This window comes from Austrofundulus limnaeus, unplaced genomic scaffold, assembly GCF_001266775.1.
Source record: "Austrofundulus limnaeus strain Quisiro unplaced genomic scaffold, Austrofundulus_limnaeus-1.0 Scaffold390, whole genome shotgun sequence".
NCBI lineage: Eukaryota > Metazoa > Chordata > Actinopteri > Cyprinodontiformes > Rivulidae > Austrofundulus > Austrofundulus limnaeus.
The window spans coordinates 276,706-289,556 of NW_013952792.1; the positions used below are offsets into that span (position 1 = coordinate 276,706).

Sequence of the window (12,851 nt, forward strand, 5' to 3'; positions counted from 1 at the left end):
ATTTTTGGTGTAGAAAGGAAAAATGAACCAGTTTAAAAATTATTATTTATGGTCAAAAATGTAATAAAAATATGAAGGGCTTGCTTTTCTCTTTTATAGTTAAATTAAATGATAAAATTAGACAGAAACTAATTAAAGACTCATATTTTTACAATTAGACACAGGAAGTTCTCAGCAAGACAACAAACATGAATTACTAAAATAAGATGACCCTGTGAGTAGTAGTGCTTTATGATATGATGACATGACTCATCTCACATAGTGGCAGCATGAGCACTCAAAGAAAAAAAAAACAGTTATCTGCACATTAACTTGGAGAAGGAGACCCTCTGGGTTGTGTTGCAGAGAAGGGGTCGTACGGTTGCAGACATAAAAGAGGGATGGAGGCAGAGAATGGGGGGCTCTCCTCCAACCATTTGGTCTGGAGAGACAAAACGTCAACTGCCATCATGAAAAGCAAAAGAAGAAAACAAACAAATAAAATAAAGTTAAAATGTGCAAAATGGCTATTTTTGGTTGTGTTAAAGATTAAATTTAGTTCTTTCAGTTTTAGTTCTTTGTACGACTAAAAGAGCTGCATATTTTCTGTTCCCACAGGTGGAGATAGAATTAACTTATTAATACCAAACAGTGAAATGTATTTGCATTGAAGACAATATATATAAATACTAAAAGATTCTCTCATGACATGCAATAATAACAAATATATATATATATATATATATATATATTTGATTGGATTTTACATTATTCATTATGTTTTATAATGAATTATTTTTTAACCATTTCTGTCTTTGTAAATATCACGTGATTGTCATACATAAAGCGCACAAATTCTGTTGGAGTACACAAAGCGCACAAACATACACAAACTGCCAGAGGCTGCCTTTGTACACAAACACACTGTTGTTGTGATACTTTCATCTTTCAGCAAACATCATGATTAGTCACTGCAGATGGTAAAAACAAACATGTAAGAGATSCGCTTCTGATCTAAGGAACTGCATGAACGCTGCTGCCTTACACAATTTGCACAAACACAGTTGTTGTACTATAAATTCTGACACACCTTACACCACACACACAGTATTGGCAGAACTGCCGTTACGTGGAGATAAAGCCCCGCTAGGTTGTTTCTTAATAACAAACACACACGATGGGCAACAACAAATCAATCATTTCATCCCAGATTATATCTGGGGGAAGCTGCTCCATGTTCAAATGGACTTCCCTAAACACATAAACAAGGAACTCCTCTCAGACCAAACATTAGCAGCATAAGCTCAGTGATATACAGTATAAAACTGAAAAAAATATTGCCTGTATTTTAGCTCTTCTTGTTGGAAATGTGGATTTTGCAAACAGACTTCAACATTTAAAGCTGGCTCTAGGGAGAACACTTTTCACTTGTATACCCATATCAGAAGTGTGGAAACTGTCAGAAAATGACTCAAGATAATGACTTAAATAAGATTCACTCCAGACCATATCTGTGCCCTGCTGGACCTCTGTCTTTCCACCACTTATTTCAGATATAATGACCGTTTTTACAGACAAAAGCATGCTGTGCCCTGGGATTTCCAGACATTGATTGGGACCTGTCTGTATGTGGAAGAAGTGCAACAGAAAGCCCTGAACTCCACTGAGAGAACAACACGAGCCACTGCTTCAAATATGTGGACGATACCTGGGTCGTAGCTATTGAAGTGAAAACTTTAACCAAACACAAGTCATCTCAGAGCACTGAACAAAAACATTCACACACATTATAAAATGCCAATTAATAAAAGTTATTTATCTGAGAAAACCAGCAGGTTGTACAGAATCTTCACTGTGGCAATCTATCAGTCTGRGCAGCACATTGATGGCAGCGGAAAGGAAAACCTCCATTTAAAACAGAAGGGAACCTCCAACAGAGGTTCCTCCAGGCTCAGAAAGGGCAGACATCTGTCTTGACAGGACAGGAAAGAGATACAAACACAAAACAYATGGTCCAGGCCAAGTTTCCGTAGGAAGAAAGACAGAGAAACACCCCATATGAGTGATGAAATAAACACAAATACAAACATGGAGAGTAGAACAAGTAAAGACTGTAGAGTGAAGAAATGTGGTCAGTTTGTTTTCCAGCCGTCTGAGCCTACAGCAGCAGAACTAAAGGATAGCTCAGGAAACCAGCTCTAAGGGATTAATCAAAAAGGAAAGTCTCAAGTTTAGTCGTAGAAGTTGACAGGACATCAGGTGGTTCCACAAGAGAGGAGCTTGATAACTGAAAGCTCTGCCTCCCATTTTACTTTTAGAAACTCGAGGAACCACAAGTAAACCTGCAGTCTGAGAGTGAAGTGCTCTGTTAGGAAAATATGGAACAATAAGATCTTTAATATAAGCTGGAACTTAGTTGTTAAGAACTGTGTAGAAGAAATACAGTATCTCCTGCTGTATTAACTCTCATCACATCTCTGGTAGCAGCATTTTGGATCAAAGTAAGACTTTTTTTAAGCTTATTGGACATCCAGATAATAAAGAATTAAAGCATGCCTACAAGTAATAAACATATCAGCCAGGTATTCTGCATCATTTCAGGACAAGAGCTAATCTTACACAAGTGGAAGAAGAAGGTCCTGGTAACATTTTTAATATGGAGGTAAAATTATGTATATTTTTATATTAGAGCTGGAGAACAAATTAATGCCATCCAGAGGAAAAGGCTACAAAATATGTTCCTCAGTAACTTCAATACAAAGTATTCCATATAAACGTTCTTTAATCAGTTCTTTTGTTTCAGGACAGGCATCAAAGAAACAAGTGAAAATGACAACATTCAGCCTTTTTAATAACCTCACTCTCACCCACACACACAGTCCTCATCACACACACGCTCGCCAACTTTCACACAATCAGCACCATGTTATCATGTCCTAACTTTCTCCTTTACTTACGAATGATCCTCAGCAACAAACGAAGGTATAATTCAGACAATTTTATTAATGATGTGTTCAGATTTTGTGTACACTTTGTGTGAAGATTCGCTCTAACAGTACACCATCAGAGCAACAGATCCAGAAAACAAAAAATGCAAATTATCTTCTAAAGACAAAATTTTAGACCCAATGACACAAGGGCTGAGAAGAATATTTGACCATAATGTTCAGAGTACATCTCCTAATTCTAAATCTGTTCAGAGGCGGATAATCCAACCTTATTTTCATTGTCAAGAACATTTTGCTCCAAATAATAAAAGGTATTTCTCAATAAGGACACAGAGAGAGAGACTGCAGATAGTCAATACACAGCTTATTACCAACCCAGTAAGTGTCCTCTGCTGTGAGGGTTGCTGCATCCCTCCATCCACATCAACACAAAACACATGATGCCATTTCCATTCAAACCTCCAAAGTCACCGCAGCTTACACATCGACACGTCAGGCAAAAATCTCTGCAAACTTCTGTGTGTGTGTGTGTGTGTGTGTGTGTTTGCATAAACCTACCTGAGACAAGGTGCACGGCTAATGCAAAGAGACTGTGCTGTTTCTGAGCGCAGTGTTGTACTGGCAGCTCTGCCTGTCTGCTGCTGACTCTGATTGGATGCTGCTGAAGGAGGGGTGATGCACAGGAGGCAGCCAATACTCGGGCTTTCTCTAATGAACGCACACTCAGGCAAAGAAGAGCTAATTCTGCTCACATACACACACACCCACTGTAGCACTAATATGAGCCACCTGCTACACATTTCAATATAATTAAGTTACAACCCAAATATGAATAATGTGGGACATGGAATAGTAAATATAACAGGCATTATGTGTTCAGGAATGCTGAGTCAGCATTCAGAAAATTGTATACTTGTTTGTTTGTTTGTTTTTCTTTTAAGTATTTTGGACTCTTTCAGTAAACATGTTGTTGAGCAACCTCAGCTGACTTGTTTCAATGCAAAGGAGCAGCAGCTCCACTCCGATGACGGAGCTCCTCACCCAATCCCCAAGGCTGAATCCTACAAAGGAAGATTAATTTGGTCGATTGTATCTGGAATCTTGTTCTTTCAGTCATGATACAAATGACCACAGGTGAGGGTTGTAAAGTTGACAGACCAGTAAACTGAGAGTTTTGTCTTTCACCGTCTTTCTTGTCCAAAAGACCTGGAGGGAACCATGGTCTCTGACTTAAAGGAACTGACTCTCATCCCAGCCATTTCACACTTGGCTGTGAAACGCCCCGTGCACGCTGACGGTCTTAGCCTGAAGACGCTAACAGAATCACATCATCTGCATACAGCAGAGATTAAACCCTGTGGTTCCCAAACCAGAACCCCTCTTCTTCAGGGTTATGCTTTGAGTTAATGAACTACAAACAAGATCAGAGACAACGTATAGTCATGGTGGATTCCATCTTAAGTATCTCGGGGTCTTGTTCACRAATGAGGAAAGAATGGAGTGGGAGATCAGGATTCAGGATTCATTTCTTGTCACATTCAGGTTAACAAGAGTCAACAATGTAAAGAAATTCTTAGGATGAGAAGAAACTGTTCGACACTCTATAAAGAATAAAAATAAAAATAACGACAATACAGAATACAAAATTCACAGTTTGCAGTAGATGCACAAAGAGTACAGAGCCTTGTGAAAGTATTCGGTCCCCTTGAACTTCCAAACCCCCGCCACACCTCAGGCCCCAAACACAAAGATACAAAATTGGGGTGTGCAAAATTATTTGGCCCCAGTTTAGTTGGCTCGGGCATCTGGTTAGGATGTCTCCTGGATGCCTCATTGGTGATCGATAGGCAGATTGGTGCTGCGTCTGTAGTGATGCAGGCGCTGTACCGCTCTGTCGTGGTGAAGCGAGAGCTGAGCCAGAAGGTGTTCCAACCCTCACGGACCGTGGTCACAAGCTTTGGGTAGTGACCGAAAGAATGAGATCACAGATACAAGTGGCCGAAATGAGTTTCCTCTGCAGGCTGTCTGGGCTCTCCCTTAGAAATAGGATGAGGAACTCAGTCATCCAGGAGGGACTCARAGTAGAGCCACTGCTCCTCCATGTCGAGAGGAGCCACTTGAGGTGGCTCAGGCATCTGGATGCCTCCTGGACGCCTCCCCGGTGAGGTGTTCCGGGCACGTCCCACTGGGAGGAGGCCCAGAGGAAGACCCAGGGCACACTGGAGGGACTATGTTTCTCAGATGGCCTGGGAACGCCTTGGGATTCCCCCAGAGGAGCTGGCCCAAGTGGCTGGGGAGAGGGAAGTCTGGATCTCTCTGCTTAGGCTGCTCCCCCCGTGATCCGACCCAGGATAAGCAGAAGAAAATGGATGGATTCCAACCTGCACTGAGAATGAGCTCAACTTTGTGTCAAGATTGTGGACACAGTTCCTGCTTTGGTACAGGAAGGGGATCACTCAGACCACACTCCATCCTCCCGCAGAATCCCCTACAGAACTCCTCAAGGACCATGATCATAAGCCTTCTCCAGGTCCACAAAACACAGGTAGACCACAGAGGCAAACTCCCACGACCCCCTTAGCAACTCTGCAGTGTAAAAATATGATCTTATGTTCCCCGACCAGAACAGACGACAATCGATCATCAGAGCCTCCCTTCCAACACTGTGGCGTAAACTTTTCCAGGAAGGCTTAGAAGTGTGATCCACCATAGTTGGGACACTCTCTTCTGTCTCCCTTTTCAAAAAATGGAACCACCGGTTCTGTCACTCTGCAGGTTTGTCCCCATCCTCCATGCCTCACTAAAGAGACACGACAACCATGACAGCTCCACAACATCCAGTCTTCAGCTTCTCAGGATGAATCTTGTCCACCCATGGTGCCCTGTCTAAAAACCCTTAAAGTTTAAAGAGCCATTTTAACATTCACACTGACTAATGAATGTAAAAAACAAAACAAAAACAAAACAAAACCTCCACCTAAACTGTTGTTGGATTTTTAGATATTTTATCTATTCTTACGAGCACTAGAGAACTGTAGAAATCTCACAATGTAATTTTTCCTAGCGTTGATGTAATTATGATTATCATTAGGTTTCATTCTGACAGAATGTTATTTTTACAGAGGACTTTCTAAAAATTTAAATGACCCTGAGAAAGAAAAAGACCCCATCGCTCTGGTTTAATGTATTCTGAAAAATGGAGACAGAATCACATAATAAGTCTTAGTCACAGTGATACTGGATGGCCATGGATCTTTTCTTCGCAGGTTTGTTTTGTGTGAGATAAATTGATGTTATGTAAGTGTTTTTTTTCTAGTCCTCTCTAAGTTGTCTCCTTTTTTTTGAATTGCTCAGGGACACAGAGGGAAAGGAAGAATCCAAGGACTGGTGCTTTACATCAGCAACCAATCACCATCATATCTTCAATAATTCGGCTCTGAATGTGTCTACATGTGATGTCTCATTCCTATTTTGATTTGTACTTTCAAAATGTATCACATATATTCATTTGATTTAATACAAACACTTTAATCAAGGTTTTTCCTTGCACGTGTGAACTTTCTTGTCCATTCAAAATACAAAATATATTATGATCTACTGGACATATTTTAATAAAACTCAGAGTAATCATTAAGTTCACATCTACAAGTTCTTAAAATTTCTTAAGTTTAAAAAGTGGCCAACACCAAAATACTTGTAACTCAGCACATTTAACGAATATTACCCTAAAACCTGGTGTGGTAGTTGAGCATTATCCTCGTTACTCATTGTGCAGCAATTTTGCTTAAAACCTTGCTATTAACTTTTAGCACTGTTTGATTGTTAGAAAAACATCTTGTGACTCGCTGAACCTTATAAAGAAACTATCAGAAAATATTAGTTGGGTGAATATCTACTGATTATATTTTGRAAGCACCCCGATTGAAGAAAACAGACTCAGTTTTATAAATAATGCTTTGTGTGACAGCTGGGAGTCATTCACAACACATACTTGAAGTGCTAACTGCTCACACAAGCTTTCACAAGATTGCACATAACAGAAATGACAAGATTTGTCTAAAATGGCTTTAACTTTCTAATCAAAAGAAGWTCTTAGTCTAAAACATTGGCATAAAGTCAATGGGTGATATGTATTCCTTCAGGAGACATAAGTAACCTTAATTATTTTATAAATAAGTTATGTAAATGTTCGCTTTAGTAGACAAATAAATATCATGTTTTCTAAGTTGTGTTGATATAAAGAGTAGCAATTACTCCTTGGGCACTACTGATAAAAACTTACTGCAACATAAGCAGGTAAACAGACCTTTTATTTCAAAGTAAAAGCACAAAAGTTAATTTTACAAAGTAGCAGTTTTCAAACAAATATAAGATTAAAATATTTATAACTGGAGTTAAAAATAGGCCCTAGAAAGATCTATACTTTATTAAGTTTCTAAATGGCAACAAACAGTTTCATAAAATAACCATAAATTTAAGGAAACTTGACAAAGATCCTCACAGATCTGAAACTTTCTTAATCAACAGTACACTGGTACATGAAGCCAAATGTCCTGCTTGTATTCATTGTTTTTATACATCAAAACACTTAATTCAAACAAATCAGAACTTAATAATATACCAACAACAGGACTGCTGTACAGCTGTGAGACTAAAAGACTAAAGTTAGAAACTCTGCCATAAATCACGGATTGTAATAAAAATTCAAGATTTTTTTCAAATTGTTTAAATTCAAACATGTTCTCAGTGTGAGAAAATGTTCACAAGAAAATGAAACTAAGCAAAAGGCCACGTGATGAAGTTTCAAATGATGAATTCATTTGATTCATAAATTCCTCACTAAAATTCTGATTTTAACAGAGAGGATACCCACTAACAATCATATTTCCAAAAGTTGGTTGGTTTTTAAATCCTCATGGGCTTATTCTTATTGGGCAACGACTCAGGAGGAGTTAACAGAAAAACACACAGGCTCCATTTAACAGACTGGGTCTAATAAGAGTTTTACAGTTTCACCAGAGGGTGGCAGGAGAGTCTTTATCATCTGAAAAGGCAAAAAAGACCGGAAGGAAGGAAGGAAGGAAGGAAGGAAGGAAGGAAGGAAGGAAGGAAGAAAGAAAGAAAGAAAGAAAGAAAGAAAGAAAGAAAGAAAGAAAATAATTTGTCCTGCTGTTTTTGTTTCATCATATAGTTGAACAGATCTTGTTCGTTGTGTTGCTGCAGGTGTTTGCAGGCTCCCTCTGGCTCCGCCTCTGTAGATAACAACCTTGTCTTCCTGTCTTGTGAGTGAACGTGGGCTTGTGAAGCTTTAGCTCCTCCCAGKTTGGCAGGTAGGCTCCTTCTGTGACGTCTTCCCCACCTGTAACCTCGGCTCTACCCACTTCKGGTTGGAAGACTTTGCTCTTGCATCCCTCCGGGTGGAACGACACGTGTTCCTCTYGGCCCCAGCTGCCAGCATCGTCTTCGTCCTCACTGTTACTTATCACAAGCAGCTCGGCTTGAATGTCTTCCTCTTCGTCCGCGGCGTTCTCATAGCCCATGAAGATCATTGTGATGGATTCTGGTTTGGCTTCATGTGGCAGGACGTGGTTAACAGAGGCAACGTTCTCTGTACAGATGGGTCTGTTCAAATCAGCCAGGCTTTCTGTTAAAGCGCAGGAATGACCTTCAGATTTGTTGCCRACTAAACGTGGATTGAATCTGTCTGAAGTCTTGTAAACTGGTTGAATGGGTGCAGGTGTGCCTTCAGATCTGACTGTAAATGGGACAGGAGATGGATCAGGTTTCCTGTTGGTAAACGTTGGCGTTTTAGCACCAAAGTTTGACCATGGAAGAAGTTTCTTTTCATTCTTCAACTGTCCTGAAGTATTAAAATGGAGCAGACTGTCATTTGCATCCTGAGTATGAGCACCGGAACTGGAAGCTTGTTGGATTTTTATGGGAAGATTCTGGTTTTCCGCAGCAATTTTTTCTTTGAGTTGCGTTTGCGATGGTGTCCCTGGTGTCGATGGTCTGGTTCCCATGTAGGGTTCAGAGTAGACAGGCTGATGGTAGTGCACCTCAGTGTGCACCTTTTCCTCTGTGGCCTCATTCAGAAGTTCCTCCACCTCAGTCTGTGTCATGTCTCTCACTGCACAGTCGGCTGTTTGGTCCCTCTCAGACTGCAGTGCAAACACAGATTTGTGGCCATCATCGAACACCTTCAGCCCTCTCTCTGGGATGAATTCTGGACTCACAGCCTCTGTGGAAAGCACTTGGCTTTTGCCTGTTTTTTTGTTGAGCTCTACGTTGATTTTAATTGCAAAAGTTGCTGAAATGGAGAAAATAAAAACATATTTTAAGAACAATCTTTTTATTTTTAATCAAAATATGTGTCTGTCTCTCCTTAAGGCCTGGATTTGCTGACTGTGCAACATCAACCTTTTGCTCCATTCTTTTCAAAAATCACATGTACATACAATATGTTTTAAAAAAACAGACAGCCATAACTCTAGAGCCGTAAGACTGCAATTAAAATATCCCATTCTACTTTCCCTTACCTACTCTGGACTAATTATTTAATCAGTCTTGTGGGTGAGAACACCATTTAGCTTTAATGTTTTCAGTTAAAGATTATCATGACATTTATATAATTTGCTGAGTTGAGAAGTACCTCAAAGTGATACTTGAGTAAAAGTACAAGTATCTTGCCATAAATTACTTTGGTAAACATTAAAGTCTCCTAATAATATTACTTGAGTAAAAGCCTAAACGTATGAGATGTATTAGACTTAAGTATCAAGAGTAAATTTCTCATATAAAGTACATTTAAGTATTAAGTAAGTATTGAGTAAAAGTGAGTGGTAAGAATGTCCAAAATTACATTTATTGGGAGGTGACGTCCCAAAAAAACATTTTCTAAAAGTCATAATGATTATAAAGTTATATTAAAATGTTAATGTTAAAAAATGTTGGATGTAGTGTACCTGTTTCAGCTGCAGATATACAGTAAATCTCCACCATGATCACAGGCTAGTAACAAAGTATTTAGTTTCTTTACAACTCTGATCATTTGTTTGCTCTACATTAACTGTATTTAGTCTGTTCTGTTGTCGTACCTTTTTTCCTTTCATCTCTCTCAGRACCATAAACTGCAGATGTTTTAGCTTTGACCGGTGGAGTGAACAGTGGAGCATCTTGGACAGGCATGAGGTCATGCTGTGGCACATCTAGGAACAAAATAAGTGAAAGCAGCACAAACAGTCATATTAGATGAAGTCTCCAGTTTAAAAACATTGCTTTACCAAAAGGATCAAATGATTACTTCATAAACTTTATGTTGCTCAGTTAAGTTTTAAGCCCATTATTTCCACATATTAAAATATGTTTATGGTGGAAACAGATCAAACTGATTGGATTCTTGTCACTGTGTGTCAACAGGAAGGTGAGCCAAGATGTAAAATGCAAAATTTAGTGAGTCACGTGCAGCTTAAATGTCAGCAGGATTACAACCCCATATATTATCACTKTAAGGTGACAGCGAAGTGCTCACCTTTAGGTGACAATACACGATTATTGATGCATCCAGATGCATTTATAATCATTTTATAATCACATCACAGCTCTTTTAAACACAGTCTGTGGGGTGTATTCACATCCCCACCTCTACATAGAAAATAGTGACTAAATGTCAAATAATAAAAGTGGAGCAGCTTCAAGATTGAATTCATACTGAAGGAGGTTGTTTTCACTTTCTGATGGAGTGTAGAGAGAATATTTGAGCTTCAATCAAGTTAATGTGTTTCTAAGAGGAAGTAGATTTTATTTAACTTATAATTATTTAAAAATAATGAGCACTAGAAATATGAGAAACCAATCAATATGAAAGAAAATAGGATCCAAAAGATTCTCAACACTGTATTAAACATTATGAACACTAAATCATTAGCAATAATATTTTCATTTTAAACAGTTTCAAATCTTTCACTATATTCTTGCAGCCTAATTGAACATTTATATTAACATTATTCATATTTACTTCAATAGATGTCTCGTATAGATACAATGTATAAATAATGAACAAAAAATAGATTTTACCTGTCTGAAGCTCTGCGGTTAGGTCCTACACGTGAAGACAGAGGAGTTATAGTGGAAAGATGTCAACAAGAGAACAGCAGGGCAACACATCAAACGTGACTCTTTCATTGTTAAAGTCTGCACCTTTTTTCCTTCTTTTTACTGGGTCTGAATCCAGACGGCAATCAAAAGGCAAATCATGCAAATTAGTCCTTGCACTGCACACCCACCACGTGAGCAGCCCATTAATCTGCCATGTTGTACACGCCAAGCGTCCGTTTCTGAGCCGGAGCCCACCCACACAGTCCTGAGTGAGTGCATCTCGTTAGAAACAAGCAGAGATTAGAGGAGTTGCAGGCAGCAGGCAGTGAGTAGAAGACACTGAATAAATCAAAACAGCACGCGGTGTTTATCAAATTGTAAACCCTTAATGCGTGTCTTGGAAACTACACCATCTTTCTGTAACCCCTGAGAGCTTTGTGTACTCCTGAACACCTCATGGAGTCGACGGATTACTGCTGCAGCTGTTAGACACTGGTTTGTGACTCAAAATTATAAGAAAATTGAGAAAAAAATGGGAACRTTTTTAGGTACGGTCACTAAACATTCTCCACAGGTTGATATAAATGTTATTTTTAGCAGTCATTTCACTTTTATTAGGAGGCTTATGAAGAACTGTTCATTTTGTTTTGCAGACAGTATGTTCAAGCTCTGAATCATATTTCCATAATGTTGTATCCACAGTGTTAGAAAACTTGCTTGTTTTGATGTGGGATGGGCAGAAGGAACTGTTCACTATCGGATTTCCAGTAAAGCTGGTCGATCAGCAGTGGAGCTCCTCCTGAGCGGACTGTGAGTTAGCTGGGCCTTTAGCTCTACGTGTTTTATTCAAGCACACTAACACACTGTGCTATGAACACAGCTGATTTTTAAGAAATGACACACGAGTCGTTAAACACAACACTAAGATCTGTGTGCATCAGAAAGTCACGCTTTTGATATGTACCAAATTACATGTGCTGAAGTTGTTCCTTGAAAAATGAAATAAGGCAAGACAAACAACAGTATGGAGCCGGTCTGGTGACCTTAATGCAAGGTGACAAGATTTCGAGCAGACATGTCTATTTGTAAGAAATACAGACATTGTTGGAGTCAGATTATATATGAATACTTTGTTTTTGTGTTTTCCTGCTCAAATATACCCCACACTTTTTTATGGTGTTTAATCTACACCTCTATAGTTCACTCTGGTTTGCGTGTTGAGCTTCAAATAAAATAAAGCTTTTTAGAAAAAGACAACTCCAGTCGTCACCCTGGGTCTTGTAGCTGTAACATATAATGATAAGAATTACTCCATGCCTACCAGCAAGTGACTGCAATATGGCATTCTTTTGTTTATTAAAATTAAATTAATTAGGACTTGTCCATGTTACCAGTCAAAAGTCGTTGCATCTGCGATAATTATTTTGTGGCCAAACTTAGCATTATTATTATTTTTTGTATAAACAATTATTAATTGCCTTTGTATCAAAAGGGACACAGAATATGTGTGAAAAGTAGTTAGAACTTTGAACACTTTACGTTTGTGTCCATTTAAGGATTATGCCATGTCTGTTTTATTAATTCAAAAAAAGAGACTTTGCTTGGAGTTTTATAAAATCATACAGTGTCTGATGAAGAGTGTAATGAATGTCACAGATATAAAAATGAAATGTATTAAATGTAACGGACCCCCGGCTTTATGTGCTAATCATACCACTTCATTATAAAGACAACACAAGTAAAAATAAACATTTTTCATTTTATTATTACATAAATTTATAAGAAGAGTGAAACTAAACATTTTTGGTTGTACCTTATACCTTACAC

General features: G+C 38.6%; 2 protein-coding genes across 2 annotated transcripts in view; both read right to left on the reverse strand.

Annotated features, from left to right (window-relative positions):
- Positions 1–12,851, reverse strand: part of palmdb (palmdelphin b) — a 37,360-nt gene that overhangs the window by 8,391 nt on the left and 16,118 nt on the right. The gene's annotated exons all lie outside the window — the stretch shown is intronic.
- LOC106528586 (palmdelphin) lies at positions 7,217–11,645 on the reverse strand. The gene is made up of 3 exons (XM_014023794.1): positions 11,004–11,645; positions 10,025–10,135; positions 7,217–9,237 (listed from the first exon to the last, which is right to left on the reverse strand). The coding sequence occupies exons 2-3, from the start codon at positions 10,113–10,115 to the stop codon at positions 8,111–8,113; spliced, it is 1,218 nt and encodes a 405-aa protein (XP_013879248.1). The 5' UTR covers positions 10,116–10,135; positions 11,004–11,645; the 3' UTR covers positions 7,217–8,110.